Here is a 16,726-nt window from a genome sequence, read left to right on the forward strand (position 1 = left end):
ATAATCCGAAAGGATTACAAGGCTATGTCTAGAGACGATAGAAGAATATTTTAATAGCTTCGATTTATTAAAAAGAAAGAAAAAAATATTAGAGGCGTGCGCCCCGCCGCCGCCGTTTGTAGGTAAAAATTAGAGGCGGCGCAGCTCTAAAAAATATTTCCCGAACTGACCTGACCATTAAAACGTTTCTGTTGGAAAAGCCTTTGCACTCCGTAACACAATTAAAACTACTTTTAGAAAAATACTAAAACAAGGTGGTCTAATTCTTAAGGCTCAATATCATCAATATCAAGTATATCATGTAGAGCTTTTTTTCTCGGCTTGCTTTTTTCATTGTAGAACTTATTGACTCTCCAAAACAAGGTTATTGGATGCGTGGTACGCATTTTTTGAACACATCCTTTTATTTTTACGAGCACTACATTCATTTGCTTTCACACATAAATAAAGAGCATAATCCATAACAAAAAACCAAGGAGTTTACATGATTTTGCGAAAAAAAAAATTGGCGTAAAGTAGCCCCCTTGTGGGGGTGACTTTACGCCAATTTTAGCTCTTTAGATTTCACGTTCAATCTTGATTTTCCAAAAGTTCTTTTCAATGACTTTGGAGGTACTTGTTCCATATGTAAAACATCGAACAGTTTCAAATTTGAAGTTGCGTGATCGTAGTTCTTGAGTGTAATGTACAAAACGTTCTATTTTTGGCGTAAAGTAATCACCGATGACGCTATTTCAAAACCCACTCGTCAAACTCGTTCCAAAAACAAAGATAATTACAAAAATATTGATATCGGTCATTATCCCGACGAACTAATTATGAAAAAAAAGTTCAACAGACGTATTTTTGGAGTCAATACGTTTTTATGTACAACGTATCCAACACTTAAATTTATTTAGCGCAGCTCTGTCTTCAAATCAATATAATCCTAACAATAGCAAAACAAACTTTAATTTCATTTTTACTCTTATTTTACTATAATAAACACTTAATTTACTATTACAAACCGAAGCTGTTAATGTATTCTTCTATAGTCCCTAAACATAGGCTTATAACTTTTTCTGATATTGTAAAAATTTCACTTAAGGAGGTCTTCCAGCGCAAAATTAAAAAAAACTCTAAGACACGGAAAATATGCTCAAGAAAGGATTTACACGAATTGGACTTGGTTCGTCTGCTAGAGCTTATCAAACATATGTTAATATGAGGCTGACAAAAACGAGTTAAAAAGCTGATAAAATCAGGGGCTGACAAAATCGGGTTAAAAAGCTGATAAAATCTGGGTAGACAAAATCGAGAGCTGATAAAATCGGGTCTTCACTTTATTAACTATTCTAAGTAATAACTTGAACAATTTTGAATTGCTCGAAAAATAAAAAAATGGATAACGCAATCTTTAGCCTTAAATTATTGCAAACAAAAAAAGAAAAAAAGAAAGCCTTAAATTATTGTAGACAAAAAAAGATTGTAGACAAAGAAAAGACCTTTATCAGCCCCCGATTTTGTTTATCCCCAATTTTGTCAGCTTTTGACGATTTTGTCAGCCTCATATTTATCAAAATGAAAGAAATAAACATAACAATTTTCCAAAAAAATTCAGTTTTGACACATCGGCGGACCCCCCTGCGCATTGAAAATGTTCAAAACTATTGATTTTCAACTACCAACAACTTGTCCATCAATATAAAACACTTTCCCGAAAAGTTGAAAGAAATCAATTTTAACGCATCGGCGGACCCCCCTGTGCATTGAAAATGTCCAAACCTATTGATTTTGAACTACCAACAACTTGTCCTTCAATTAGGCAATCCATTAGACGTTTGTTTGACAATACAGCGGTGGGTTCTGTCAACAAGTCTACTCCTGCGAACAGAAAATTCGTCCGACAAACATCTTTCGTTAATCCGATTCGTTTGATGTTGGTTCGAATCAACGATATTGTCGGACGTCGTACCCCTCGGAGTAACGTCAGAAGAAGTAAAAAAGAAATAATCAGCTGATCAGAAACGTCTCACGGATTGCCTTATATAAAACACTTTCCCGAAAAGTTGAAGAAAATTCCATTTTGACACATCGGCGAACCCCCCTGTGCATTGAAAATGTCCAAAACTATTGATTTTCAACTACCAACAACTTGTCCTTCAATATAAAACACATTCCCGTAAAGCTGAAATCGTTAGAATTTGGATTATTTTGCATCCCTACATGTGTGCTGGATCGCTCTCACTCCCAAAATCATTTGGCTAAATCATCATCATAAGGAGTTTCTTACAATAATCTTGTACAATACCATCAATCCCGATTTTGCATCTTTTCTATCGTACCTGATTTTCTCAACTTCATAATCCTGATTAAAAAAAAAATCATAATCAGGCCGTGATCACAGGCGGTGATTTTATTGCAATGATTTTTTGCTAGCACATTATCGCTTCAGAGAAAATCACTAGCGATTTTTTATGGTTGTGATCATAGCACAGCATGATCAGCAGTGATAATTATCACTGATGATTTTTGATTTTTGGTGATTTTCCCAGCACTGCTGAAGAGACGAATTCGAAGCGTTGAACCTAACTTACCTAATTCAGTACATTTCTAAATCAGGATTGTTTTAACTAATGTTATACTCGAATTCAACATATACTTACCCAATGGATGACGATCCAACTAGAAGCAGCAGCACCGGCAAAGCCATTCTAAAGATGTTGAAACTGAATCTTGATTTTGACGTAATTGAGCTATAGCTCATACAGCGTGTGTCAATTATCATATTAGTGGAGATACCGGAATTTACAGTCAAATTCCAGAGCGGAGTTGCACAGATGATGCGTACTCAATATGTCGATTAGCTGTGTGGAAGATAGAAGATAGTAATAAATGATGGTAAGCATTGATAATAATTTATTGATTTAATGAAGAACTCAGCAGCAAGTTGGTGGTGTATTGGGGAGTGAAAGGTACCGTGAAATTATGAAAGTTTAATGAAATAAGCAAGGCTAAACTAAACTAAGGATAGATTATTTGGAAAGAGCTAAAATTAACTAGTTTAATGAGCATCGCCATTATTATTTTATTTTGCGAACGAGTTGTCTCATAGCCGCTCTTTAATCACTTCGTCCTCATCTTGTTTATGAACCACGAAGTTTTTAGACATCTTTTGATGTGTGCCACATTTGTCCACAAAAACAAAGATGGCTGATAACTGGCACTTATGCCTTACCATTGAGCACTAACAGTTATAAGTATCATCCGCAGACCTAAAGATATTGTAGTTAGTCTGTTTGGATTTAGCTGGAGTAATCAGTGTTGTCTGATTTTTCCAAATAATCGATTATCCGTTTGTCGAGAAATTGTCGAAAGTCGAAGTCCAATCAATAAAAAAAAATCAATAGCTGCCGATGACTAAGTTTGTGCAAATCGGTCCAGCCATCTCTGAGAAACAGAAGTGACATTTTTTTCCACATGCAAACATACACACATACATACACACATGTGTCGGAAATGCGGAGAGACGGGCCCAGTGGCGTAGTAGCGTGGGGGGGGGGGGACAAACCCCCCCCCCGAAATATTTTGGAGAATTTTGAAAAAAATCAATATGTTAAACAAAAATATGCCTAAAATTTGAAATGAAATGAAAGTTTCATTTGCAAAAGTTATCTTGTGAAAATATCATACGTCTCCCAACCTTTGAACGGAACGGATCGTTATATTTCACAGTGGTGTTCAGTGTGTAAATTTCAGTGATTCAAGGTCATCCTTTGTTCGTTCGTTAGCTGCCATTCTGCTGGTGCCGGCAGTAAATCCAGTACATTGTTTTCGCTGGTGCGGAACAATCGACGTTGTTTGCAGATAAGTTTTGCTTTATTTTTTTTCCTCGTTTGCTTTCTTTCCTTTTCCCTACTTTTACCCTACCTTATAATCAAATAATAAGACACATTCCCGTTTATATAACGCTCTGCCCTCGTGCTTAAATGGCCGAGGGCAAAATACCATCTGATGTAATCATGGAAGTCCCTGATCCCCCTAATACTCGCATTGCTCCCCGTATAAAGCAGTACCCAGAAGGTTCCTCTGGGCCATGGGTGGTATATTTTCGGACCGGAGAGAAACCGGTTAATATATTAAAACTTTCTCGAGATTTGACTGCTAATTATCCGGCCGTAACTCAGATAACACGTGTTCGGGCAAACAAGATACGTGTTCTAGTGAATGATCTCGGCCAGGCAAACGCGATTGCTTGCTGTGAGCGCTTTACACGGGAATTTAAAGCGTACGTGCCTTGTGTGGCCTGTGAAATCGATGGGGTAGTGTCCGAACCGGGCCTGAAATGCGAAGAACTGTTGGAGCACGGGGTTGGCTGCTTTAAGGACCCCTCACTTGAACAGATTAAGATCTTGGAATGCAAACAATTGTATATCGCAAACACCGAGGGAGGTAAGACTACCTACTCTCTATCAGGCTCGATTCGGGTGACATTCGCCGGGTCCTCTCTTCCCAACTACATCCTCCTTGACAAGGTACGCCTACCAGTTCGCCTGTTCGTACCGCGGGTCATGAACTGCAGCAATTGCAAGCAGTTGGTCCACACAGCCACATATTGTGGAAATAAGAAACGATGCGGCAAATGCGAAGGAGAGCATGAGGATGACTCTTGCGACAAAGAAACTGAAAAGTGTATTTGCTGCGGGGGCCCTTCACATGCTCTTAAATCATGTCCTGCGTACAAGCAGCGCGGGGATAAAATTAAGCGCTCCCTTAAGGAACGCTCAAGGCGTTCTTATGCAGAAATGCTAAAGAATGCTTCGCCATCTGTCCTGTCCGAAAATCCCTATGCTGGTTTGGCTAACGTTGAGCAAGAATCTGAAGACCCACGAGAGGGAACATCTTTGGTTAACCCAGGGGAATCCAGGAAGAGGAGAAATCCAGCCTCCCCTACATTGCCCCGTAAGGGTGCCAAGGTGTCGTCCACTCAGAGTGCGCCATCTACAACCAATAAATCCAACGGAAGTGATGCACAAAAGCCGAAGCAATTTGCTCCAGGACTTGGAAATATTAATTCTAACAAGGAGTACCCACCACTTCCAGGGACATCCAAAACCCCAAGTGTCCCCTTTTTTCAAACAGATACTCAGTCCAGTAGCGGACTAATGAAATTTTCTGACATAGTGGACTTAATTTTCACAGCTTTCAATGTTACTGATCCTCTTAAAAGCCTTCTGATACGTTTTCTCCCTATAGTGCAAACATTTTTGAAGCAGTTGACTACTAAATGGCCCCTCCTTGCAGCGATCGTATCCTTCGATGGCTAAGTCATCGAACGAGGTCACCGATTCGATCACTGTTCTACAGTGGAACAGCAGAAGTATCCTCCCGAAAATCGATTCCTTTAAATTTTTACTAAATAGTTTAAAATGTGATGCTTTCGCATTATGTGAAACTTGGTTAACTTCCGATATAAACCTCAACTTCCACGACTTTAATATAATTCGTCTGGATCGAGAAAACCCCTATGGAGGAGTACTTTTGGGGATCAAAAAGTGCTATTCTTTCAACCGAATTAACCTCCCTTCGACACCAGGCATTGAAATTGTCGCTTGTCAAGTTTTAATCAAAGGTAAAGACCTTTGCATTGCTTCCATCTACATTCCTCCTAGAGCCTCGGTAGGGCACCGAACGCTTTGTAATATCACGGAATCCTTACCGGCACCGCGGCTAGTTCTGGGAGACTTTAACTCGCACGGTACGGTATGGGGCTGTCTTCATGATGATAATAGATCAACATTAATCCAAGATCTTTGCGATAATTTCAACATGACCATCTTAAACACGGGAGAAATGACGCGGATTCCTACACCACCAGCACGCGCAAGCGCGTTGGATTTATCGCTATGCTCGACATCGCTACAGTTAGATTGCAGGTGGAAGGTGATCCCTGATCCCCACGGTAGCGATCATTTGCCTATCGTAATTTCAATTGCTAACGGTTCAAGACCATCGGAAACAATCAATGTCTCATATGACCTCACACGGAACATTGATTGGAAGAGTTACGCGACCGCGATATCCGTTAAAATCGAATCCACTCAAGAACTTCCTCCGGAGGAAGAGTACAGGTTTTTGGCTGGCTTGATTCTCGACAGTGCGAATCAAGCTCAGACTAAACCAGTACCCAGCGCGAATACCCATGGACGATCTCCCACCCTGTGGTGGGATAAAGAGTGCTCAGAGCTGTACGCGGAAAAGTCCACTGCATATAAGGCCTTCCGGGAAGACGGGTTACCCGCTAGCTATCAACAGTACGCGTCGTTAGAAAGGCGAATGAAGAGTCTAATGAAAGCCAAAAAACGCAGTTATTGGCGCCGGTTCGTCGACGGGTTAACGAGAGAAACAGCGATGAGCACTCTTTGGGGTACGGCTCGACGTATGCGTAACCGTAATAGTACCAACGAGAACGTGGAACATTCAAACCGTTGGATATTCGCTTTCGCCAAGAAGATCTGTCCGGACTCTGTCCCGGTACAGAAAACGTGCCGCGCCGCGTCTCCTCACGATACCGCGAACGAAACACCGTTTTCGATGGTGGAGTTCTCACTTGCTCTCTTATCGTGCAACAATAACGCCCCAGGGTTAGACAGAATCAAATTCAACTTGCTGAAGAATCTGCCTGACACTGCAAAAAGGCGCTTGTTGAATTGATTTAACAAGTTTCTTGAGGGTAACATTGTCCCTTATGAATGGAGGCAAGTGAAGGTCATCGCCATCCAAAAACCAGGAAAACCAGCCTCCGACCACAACTCGTATCGGCCGATTGCAATGCTGTCCTGTATTCGGAAGTTATTCGAGAAAATGATCTTGTTTCGCCTCGACAATTGGGTTGAAGCAAATGGCTTACTGTCAGATACACAATTTGGCTTCCGCAAAGGCAAAGGGACGAACGATTGCCTTGCGTTGCTTTCTACAGAAATCCAAATGGCCTATGCTAACAAAGAGCAGATGGCATCAGTCTTCTTGGATATTAAGGGGGCTTTTGACTCAGTTTCTATCAACATTCTGTCAGAGAAGCTGCACCAGCATGGTCTTTCACCAATTTTAAATAACTTTTTGTTAAACCTGTTGTCTGAAAAGCACATGCACTTTTCGCATGGCGATTTAACAACATCGCGATTTAGCTACATGGGTCTTCCCCAGGGCTCATGTCTAAGTCCCCTGCTCTACAATTTCTACGTGAATGACATTGACGATTGTCTTGCCAATTCATGCACGCTAAGGCAACTTGCAGACGACGGGGTGGTCTCTGTTACAGGGCCCAAAGCTGCCGACTTGCAAGGACCATTACAAAATACCTTGGACAATTTGTCTGCTTGGGCTCTTCAGCTGGGTATTGAGTTCTCCACGGAGAAAACTGAGTTGATTGTTTTTTTCTAGGAAGCGTGAGCCGGCGCAACTCCAGCTTTTATTAATGGGTGCAACGATCAACCAGGTTTTCACATTTAAATATCTCGGGGTCTGGTTCGACTCTAAAGGTACCTGGGGATGTCACATTAGGTATCTGAAACAGAAATGCTAACAAAGGATCAATTTTCTCCGAACAATAACTGGAACATGGTGGGGTGCTCACCCAGGAGACCTGATCAGGTTGTACCAAACAACGATATTGTCGGTGATGGAGTACGGGTGTTTCTGTTTCCGCTCCGCTGCGAACATACACTTCATCAAACTGGAGAGAATCCAGTATCGTTGCTTGCGCATTGCCTTGGGTTGCATGCACTCGACCCATACGATGAGTCTCGAAGTGCTGGCGGGCGTTCTTCCGCTAAAAAATCGATTTTGGGAACTCTCATATCGATTGCTCATCCGATGCGACATTCTGAACCCGTTGGTAATTCAAAATTTCGAGAGGCTCGTCGAGCTTAATTCTCAAACCCGTTTTATATCCTTGTACTTCGACTACATGGCACAGAGCATCAATCCTTCTTCGTACAATCCCAACCGTGTCCGTTTCCTAGATACTTCTGATTTTACTGTATTCTTTGACACATCCATGAAGGAAGAGATTCGTGGAATCCCGGACCATATACGCCCGCAGGTGATCCCCAATATATTTTATAATAAATTCCGAGAAGTCGACTGCGACAAAATGTTTTACACTGACGGATCAAATCTCGATGGGTCCACTGGCTTCGGTATCTTCAACAATACTATCACCGCTTCATTCAAGCTCAATGATCCCGCTTCAGTTTACGTCGCAGAGTTAGCTTCAATTCAGTACACCCTTGGGATCATCGACACTCTGCCCACAGATCACTACTTCATCGTTTCGGATAGCCTCAGCTCTATCGAGGCTCTTCGTGCGGTGAAGCCTAAAAAGCAACTCCCGTATTTTCTGGGGATGATACAGGAGTCCTTGTGTACGTTATCTGAAAAATCTTATCAGATTACCTTTGTTTGGGTCCCCTCTCATAGTTCTATCCCGGGCAATGAAAAGGCCGACTCATTAGCAAAGGCGGGCGCATTAAATGGTGACATATACGAAAGACCAATCTGCTTCAACGAATTTTTTAGTATTTGTCGTCAGAGGACGCTCAACAGTTGGCAAACCTCGTGGAGCAACGGGGAACTTGGACGATGGCTACATTCGATTATCCCAAAGGTATCAACGAAGCCTTGGTTCGGGGGGATGGATGTGGGTCGGGATTTTATTCGTGTAATGTCCCGACTTATGTCCAATCACTACACCATGGATGCGCATTTGCGGCGTATTGGGCTTGCGGAGAGTAGTCTGTGCGCTTGTGACGAGGGCTATCACGACATCGAACACGTTGTCTGGGTGTGCGCCGGGTATTGTGACGCCAGGTCTCAGTTAAAGGAATCCCTTCGGGCCCGAGGTAGACCACCCAATGTACCAGTCCGAGATATGCTGGCAACTCGTGATTTCCCCTATATGTCCCTTATTTATACCTTCATAAAAACGATAAATATCCCAATTTAGCCCCTCTCTTTTATTTCTCGTTTTTAGAGTTTCCTCCTGCCTTGTGGAACCGATCAGCTCCAGAGTGCCACTATGTAACCGCCGTCGCCCTCACCACTACGCCTGCATAGAAGGAAACTGAAGCGAGAGCGACTCGAGGTCCGATGACTTTTGAAGGATTCCCCGCGGGTCCGAAGAATACCATCCGCCAATCCGGTACTCGACGACTTACTAGACTGAGGCGCAAATTTATTTCGCTGATCCCCCCCCCCCCCCCCCCTTCGAGCGAAAGTTGCAAGTTTTGCTCTTCTTTCCCTGTCTCTCCCCTGTCCTTGATACAACTGCTGCTACACTGATGCGGAAATAAGCCACCCTCTGAATATCTTGACCAAGCATAAGTTTTAGTTAAAAAATTCAAATTAGTATTCTGTATTCCTAGTTTTAAGATAGCTATAATTTTTACTCTTTATTGAAACTCTTGTCCTCCATTTTGTAAATAGAATTGAATCCCTAGTTTTAAAATTTCTGTGAAACTTCTCATAAATATTTGTTCCCCCTTTTGTGTACTAAACTATATTGTTAGTTTTAAGATAACCGTAAAATATTTCGTAAAATACTATTACTCCCTCTCTTGTATATCAAAGTGAATCCCTTGTTTTAAATTTTTTCATAAAAAAATCTTTTGGCCCTCTCTTGTATATTGAATCTTATTTCTAGTCTTAAGATAGCTGTAAACTTTTTTTTCCTTTGTAAAAAAAAATATTTCAACATTGTAACCTCCTAGTTTTAAGATATCCAAAATGTAAAAACATAAGCATTTGGCACCGCCAAGCTAACGCATTTGTGCCTATCAAATAAACGAAATGAATAAAAAAAAAAATCTTGTGAAAATATTTCCTTGTAGTGAAAATTGGCCACAGACTCGACACCTACCTGAGGGCACGTCGTGGAGGCTAGCTCAACCCCCGAGGCCTATAACAAGTAGATCGCGGCGAAACGAGGAGCTGGGAGCTTATTGGTTCACGAAACGGATATCGGTACCGAGAGAAATTTCGCCACATTCTGTAGTCCTTGACTGACGGCGAACATGGACTGGAGAGTGTGAGAGAGAGACCACCAGGCGATTCTGCAGCACGAAGAAGGACGCAAGCTAAAGTGGAAGACGAAAGCCTTTAACGAAAACCTCTTTGTTGAGTTACTTCGGCGAACAACGGAATCAAGTACATTGATGGGGCAAGAAGCATTGTGACGGCTTGTGACGTTACAATGTCACGAAAACTAGGGCCATGCAGTAGACGGCGTGCAGATTAAGGGTTAAATGAGTAGCTCAGTACGCTACACGCTGCTTGTCTTAGATCCAGAAAACGGGCTCAGAGCATAAGATCGGAGAGTGAGAGAGGAGCACAAGCGACGTTTCAAGAAGGTAGGGACTCTTTAAAACGGGAGATCAAGCTTAGCAAGCCAATTGCCAAAAGTAGCTGTGCTGAGAAATAAACGCCAATCCCTAGGGGAACCCGTACTGAGTCGTCATGACGAAGACGAGGGTTTGCGACACCAGCTGAAATATACCCGGGAAAACTAAAGATAATCGTTGAGGGTCTCTTCCCGAATCACGATTCAACTACCTGGTCACCGACACCGTACGACGAAGAAGAAGGAGGTAACACAGCCGAGTGGTAAGTGACTAACGACGAGCTCAAAGAAGCGTCGATGTGACTAAAATCAAAGAAAACCCCCGGTCCGGATGGAATACCAACTGTGGCGCTGAAAGCTGCGATCCTGGCGTATCCGGACATGTTCAGGATGCTACTGCTGAAGTCTTTAGATGATGGTAATCCCCGAAATAAGGAAGGTGCAGAAACTGATGTTGCTGCCAAAGTGTGTGAAGTCACCGAGCCATGCAACCTCGAATAGACCAATGCCGTAGCGTGGCATAAAAGAATGAGCCAGATCCTGAACAGCTACTTCCAGAGTAGAGCACTGCTGTACCAGACGAACAAACGGGCAATAGGCAATGCGAGTCACAGCGGGCGTTCCTCAGGACTCCATTCTCTGTCCAACACTTTGGAATGAGATGTACGATGGGGTCTTAACACTGCGGCTTCCCAGGAAAGTGAAAATCGTTGGTTTCGTGGACGATGTGTCACTAATGGTGAGACACTTGAAGAAATGGAGGTGTCGGTGACGGAGACAATGAAACCGCGAAAAGCTGAACAGGACGCTTCGTCTGCTGGTCGTACGAGTTGCGATTGTGTACCGGAGGCAGTATGCTTTGTCGCCGAGATGATCCCCATCGACATTACCCTGTCGGAGGATATCAAGTGCTACAAACAATGAAACGCCAGAAACGTGAGGAAGATGATGAGAATCGATTCGATGGTGACGTGGCAGCAGGAATGTGACAATACGGAGAAAGGAAAGTGGACCTACCGGCTAATCCAAACCTGTCGGTGTGGGTCAATAGAAAGCACGGAGAGATGACCTTCCACCTGAAACAGCTCCTACCGAACCACGGCTGCTTAAGGAGTATCTTCATCGGTGTGGGTACGCAACGTCAACACTGTGCTTGGTGTGTGAGATCGTCGAGGAGACACCGGAGCATCTTTGAATGTCCGAGGTTTGAAGTCTTTGAATGTCCGAGGTTTGAAGTGACGTGCAGGGAGCTACTTAAAACGGAACGACCGGACATCAACCCGGATAATGTAGTCTACAGAATGACAAGCGACGTAAAGACGTGGAACGCAGTAAACAGAGATATGATGTAGAGCAGTGATTCTCAACCTGGGGTCCGCGGACCCCTAGGGGGCCGCGAAGTCATTGCTGGGAGACCGCGAAGAAAAATATATTTTCCGAGTGCATATTGAAATTCCAAGTCATGTTTCCTAACAAATTAAAAATAACATATTGATAGCATACAACATTGATAGCATACACATATGGGGGTCCGCAGCAATCCAGTGTGATATCTAAGGAGTACGTTGTACGAAAAAGGTTGAGAACCGCTGATGTAGATCATGACCGTCTTACAACGGAATGGACATCGAACAACGGTTTCGGGAGAGCAATCACCGCCAGGGAATAAGCTAGATTCACCGCCGAGGACTAGTCGAGTAGACTGCAACAGAGCAGCGAGTATGAGTCGTCGAAACGCCAGCGAATCGGACGTCACGCCCCATGCGGATTCGTCAGACCGACCACGGCACCCCACCGGTTGTTCCGATAGAAAAATAGCGAAAACCAAAGAATAATCGATATTGGGAGAACTTTTTTCGCCAGGGAACTCTCCGTTAGCGTAAGCTAGATTCACCGCTGGGGACTAGACTGAATAGACAGCGAGGAGACACCACTAGTCGCGGGTCATCGGCGCACCAGTGCACCGGACACCCTGCTTCACCAGAATCGCCGAACTGACCTCGGCAGCTCGATCACGGGAGAAATTCTCTCGCCGGGGAATTCTCTGTCGGAGTATGTCAGGTCCATCGTCGGGAACTAGACCGAGTTGTACGCGAACAAGTCGAGGAGCTGAATGGATCATCAAGGAAGTAGTGCTAAATGGCCCAAGAAGAGAACTAAAGGGCTTAAAGGAGTTGCGGTGCTAAATGGCACCAGTCACGGAGCCAAAGGGCTCAAGAAGTTGTAGTACTGAAGAATCGGTATCGGGAGAACTTCTTTCGCCTGGGACCTCTCCGTCAGCGTACAGTCAGATTCACCGCCGGGAACGAGACCGCGTAGATCGCGACGATACACCGCCAACCGCGCCGGGGCTCCAGCAAACCGGATGCCCTACTCTACCGGAATTGCCGAACTGATCGCAGCACCTGGCTGGTTGGCTCGTTTTCGAACTTCTCTCGCCGGGGAACTTTTCGTCGGAGTAAGCTAGATCTATCGTCGGGGACTAGACCGAGTAGTTCGCGAAGCAGTCGGAAGCTCAACGAAGAAGTGGTACTGAATTGCACAAGGGAACTGAAGGGCTCAGCAAATTAGACAGTCTGAAGTTTGCAGCCCAGATTGTCCTCGTAGGGGAAGAACATTAATTCTATACAGCTAGCTTTCCTACCTTGACTACCCAAACCCTGATTTGTTGGTTTTGAACATTTTTTTCCTGCTCAGAATATTTTTGAACATTTTTTCATATATATATACAAAAAATTTCATATCCGCCCCCCCCCCCCCCGAAAAATTTTCTTACTACGCCACTGGACGGGCCATCTTGCGAGAGACTGCACGCAGAGGCCGAAGTGCTTGCTTTGCACCCCAGCGGACGGAAACGACCATCAGACGGGTTGCTTTAAATGCCCTGCCTACAAGACGGCGACTGCAGGTCAACGGTAATGGAGATGACCCACATAAACCTGAATCACTGTGACACCGCACAGAAACTGTTGTGGCAGACTACGACAGAAACTATGTGTGATGTCGCTTTGATCGCAGATCCTTATCAAGTACCCCCTGATAACGGTAACTGGGTGGCGGATAGATCGAGAATGGCTGTGATACAAGTTATGGGCAGATTCCCCATCCAAGAAGTGGTAGTACGCTCATATGAGGGTTTCGCCAAAATCAACGGCGTCTTCGTGTTTAGCTGCTACGCTCCTCCAAGGTGGACAGTAGAGCAGTTCAGCCTAATGCTGGAGCAGTTAACCAAGCAATTGATCGGTCGGAAGCCGCTAGTCACTGGTGGTGACTTCAACGCCTGGGCTGTGGAATAAGGCAGTAGAGTAACCAACACGAGAGGGTGTATCCTGCAGAAAGCTCTAGCGAAGTTAGACGTATGATTGTGCAATGAAGGTTCTGTTAGCACATTTCGGAGAGACGGGAGGGAGTCTATCATCGACGTCACATTCTGTAGTGCTTCATTGACGGCGAACATGGATTGGAGAGTATGCGAAACGTATACGCATAGTGACCACCAGGCGATTCGCTACCGTATCGGTCAACGGAACCTCGCGGCAGTACCGAGAAGGATGACCGACGAACGAAAGTGGAAGACGAAAGCCTTAAAAAAGACCTCTTTGTTGGGGCACTTCGACCGAACGGGGGACCGAGAACGTGGATGCGGCTGACCTAACAAGAAGGGTTGTGGCGGCTTGTGACGCTGCAATGCCGCGAAAACTGGAACCACGCAACAAACGGCGTCCAGCTTACTGGTAGAACGAGTACGTTTAGTACGCTACGCGCTGCTTGTCTCAGAGCCAGAAGGTGGGCTCAAAGAGCAATGTCGGAACCAGATAGACAAGAGCGTAAGGCAGCGTTTCGGGAAGCTAGGGCCGCTTTAAAACGGGAGATCAGATTTCTACAAGGAGCTATGCCGAGAAGTAGACGCCAATACCTGGGGTGACGCATACCGAGTCGTGATGGAGAAAATGAAGGGCCCGACGACGCCAGCCGAAATGTGCCGAAGCAAGCTGAAAATAATCGTTGTGGGTCTTTTCCCGAAGCACGATCCAACTATATGGCCATTGATACCGTACGGCAAAGAAGAAGGAACAAACACGGATCGGCCAGTGACTAACGACGAGCTATCATCGAAGCGCCTAAAATCAAAGAAAGCCCCTGGTCCGGATGGAATGCCAAACGTGGTACTGAAAGCTGCGTCCTCGCATATCCGGACATGTTCAGGATGGTGCTGCAGAAGCCATCCTGAACATGTCCGGAACTAATTACGATAGAGACTTTTCAAACAACTTTGTGGAAGATTCCAAGAAGATAAGATAATGTATAAAAAAGTTATCATGAAAAAACTAATTTTAAGGGGTCTTCCATATAATATGTTCCATAACTTGTAAACTATTAAAGATAGATATATGGTGTCTTCAGCAATTTCTTTTGTAGTAACATTTGCTACAACTTTGCCGAAGACACAAAGTCTCTATCTTAATTAGCTTGGAAAATAAATTTCGTATATCACTTATAGGTGAATTAGTCACTGAACGGTATACTCCTGTGGATGCTCAATTATAAGAACAACAACTTCTCCGAACAAACTATACTTCTAAAGTCAACGGTTTAGACGCTATTAATTTTGAGTACGAAAACGACGTTTTAAAACACTGTGCAACGCCAGGGAAGCCACCTGGCGATCCGGCCTCGAACAGGCCCATATGCCTGCTGGATACACTCGGAAAACTCCTGGAAAGGATTATTCTTAATAGGTTGACGAAATTCACGGAAGGTGAGCGCGGACTGTCCAAGATGCAGTTCGGTTTCCGCAAAGGAGCATCGACAGTGGAAGCTATTCGGATAGTGCTCGAGAGTGCAGAGAAATCATCTAAACAGAAGCGAAGAGCAGATCGATACTCCGCTGTGGTCACGATAGATGTGAAGAACGCGTTCAACAGTGCCAGCTGGGAAGCCATCACTGCAGCGCTGCATAGAATGAGGGTTCCCGACTATCTATGCCAGATTCTGAAGAGCTACTTTCAGAACAGAGTGCTGCTGTACGAGACGAGCGAAGGGCAGAAGTCAATGCGAGTCACAGCGGGCGTTCCTCAGGGATCCATTCTCGGTCCAACTCTTTGGAATGGGATGTACGATAGAGTCTTAACGCTGCAGCTGCGTAGGCTAGATCTACCGCCGGGGATTACACCCGGTAGACCGCATCGCACAACTAAAAGTGGGTCGTTGGGGCGCTGGTGAGCCGGAAGCTACCTCCACCCGGAATCGCCGGATAGACCTCAGCACCTATTGGATGGCCCGTTGAGTAGGCTAGATTCACCGCCGGGGATAGACTGAGTAGACAGCGAATAGACACCACCAGTCGCGGGTCGTCGGGGCACCAGCGGACCGGACGCCTTGCTCCACCGGAATCGCCGAACTGACCTGGCTTGGTTTCGGGAGAACTTCTCTCGCCGGGGAACTCTCCGTCGGAGTAGGCTAAGTCCACCGTCGGGGACCAGACCGAGTAGTTTGCGAACAAGTCGGGAGCTGAACGAGTAAATGGCGCTGAATTGTACGAGAAGGGAGTTGCGGTGTTAACTGGCACAAGGGGACCGAGTCGTGGTGCTGAATGGCATAACGGAGTCCAAGGTCTCGGTGAATTAGACAATCTGAAGTTCGCCGCCTAGATTGTCTTCGTAGGGGAGGAGCATTAAGTTTCGACTCACAGCCAGCTTTCCGACTGCCATGCAGAAATTGTCAGTCTGTGTGGATCGTGGAGAGCTGGTGGTGCGTCGAGGAGTAGGGCTGTAACCCTACTGTAGGAACAAACTACTAAATAGTTGAATTAAAGTGGGTGCTATGCACATAAAAACCCCTCCCCGAAGTAATGCCGTAAGATAGTGCCGGGGAGGAATCAGGCTCTGGGCAAGAGCAATTGTTTTTAGCGGGTCGGGTGATGGCAGCCCAAACCCGTTCCCTGATACATTTGGGTTTTGTACATTTTTGCCCATCTCAGGCTTTTTTTTTAAATTTTTTTAATGCTCTCTAAAAAAAAACATACACACACAGACATTTTCCGATCTTGACGAACTGAGTCGAATAGCATATGGCACTCGCCCCTCCGGGCCGGGATTAGGTTAACGATTTTTAGAGTGATTGTTTACTTTGTCAGTTGCGTGAGGTCGAGTGCAACGGGTGCTCATCTGTTACATACAAACTCACGTAACTCCCATGTAAACAAACCACCGAGAATTGTCAAACGAAGTTCATCCGGCTCATTTTGCGGGGTTATGTCGGTTGGTGTAAAACCTAATAATTTTCACAGAGACTAATACTTCATAGATCGCACCTAATCCAAGAATCTACAAATCTAACTGCATTTCT

The 16,726-nt window shown here is 44.7% G+C and overlaps 1 protein-coding gene across 4 annotated transcripts in view; it reads right to left on the minus strand.

The window, feature by feature from the left end:
• Window positions 1-16,726, minus strand: part of LOC131683272 (gamma-aminobutyric acid receptor subunit alpha-6) — a 221,155-nt gene that overhangs the window by 37,921 nt on the left and 166,508 nt on the right. For all 4 annotated transcript variants that reach the window (XM_058965121.1, XM_058965123.1, XM_058965116.1 and 1 more), the window contains one exon: window positions 2,646-2,846. In XM_058965121.1, the coding sequence (XP_058821104.1) occupies window positions 2,646-2,767 (122 nt within the window). In that variant the 5' untranslated portion in view covers window positions 2,768-2,846. The remainder of the gene's footprint in view (window positions 1-2,645; window positions 2,847-16,726) is intronic.

This window comes from Topomyia yanbarensis, chromosome 1, assembly GCF_030247195.1.
Source record: "Topomyia yanbarensis strain Yona2022 chromosome 1, ASM3024719v1, whole genome shotgun sequence".
Classification (NCBI taxonomy): domain Eukaryota; kingdom Metazoa; phylum Arthropoda; class Insecta; order Diptera; family Culicidae; genus Topomyia; species Topomyia yanbarensis.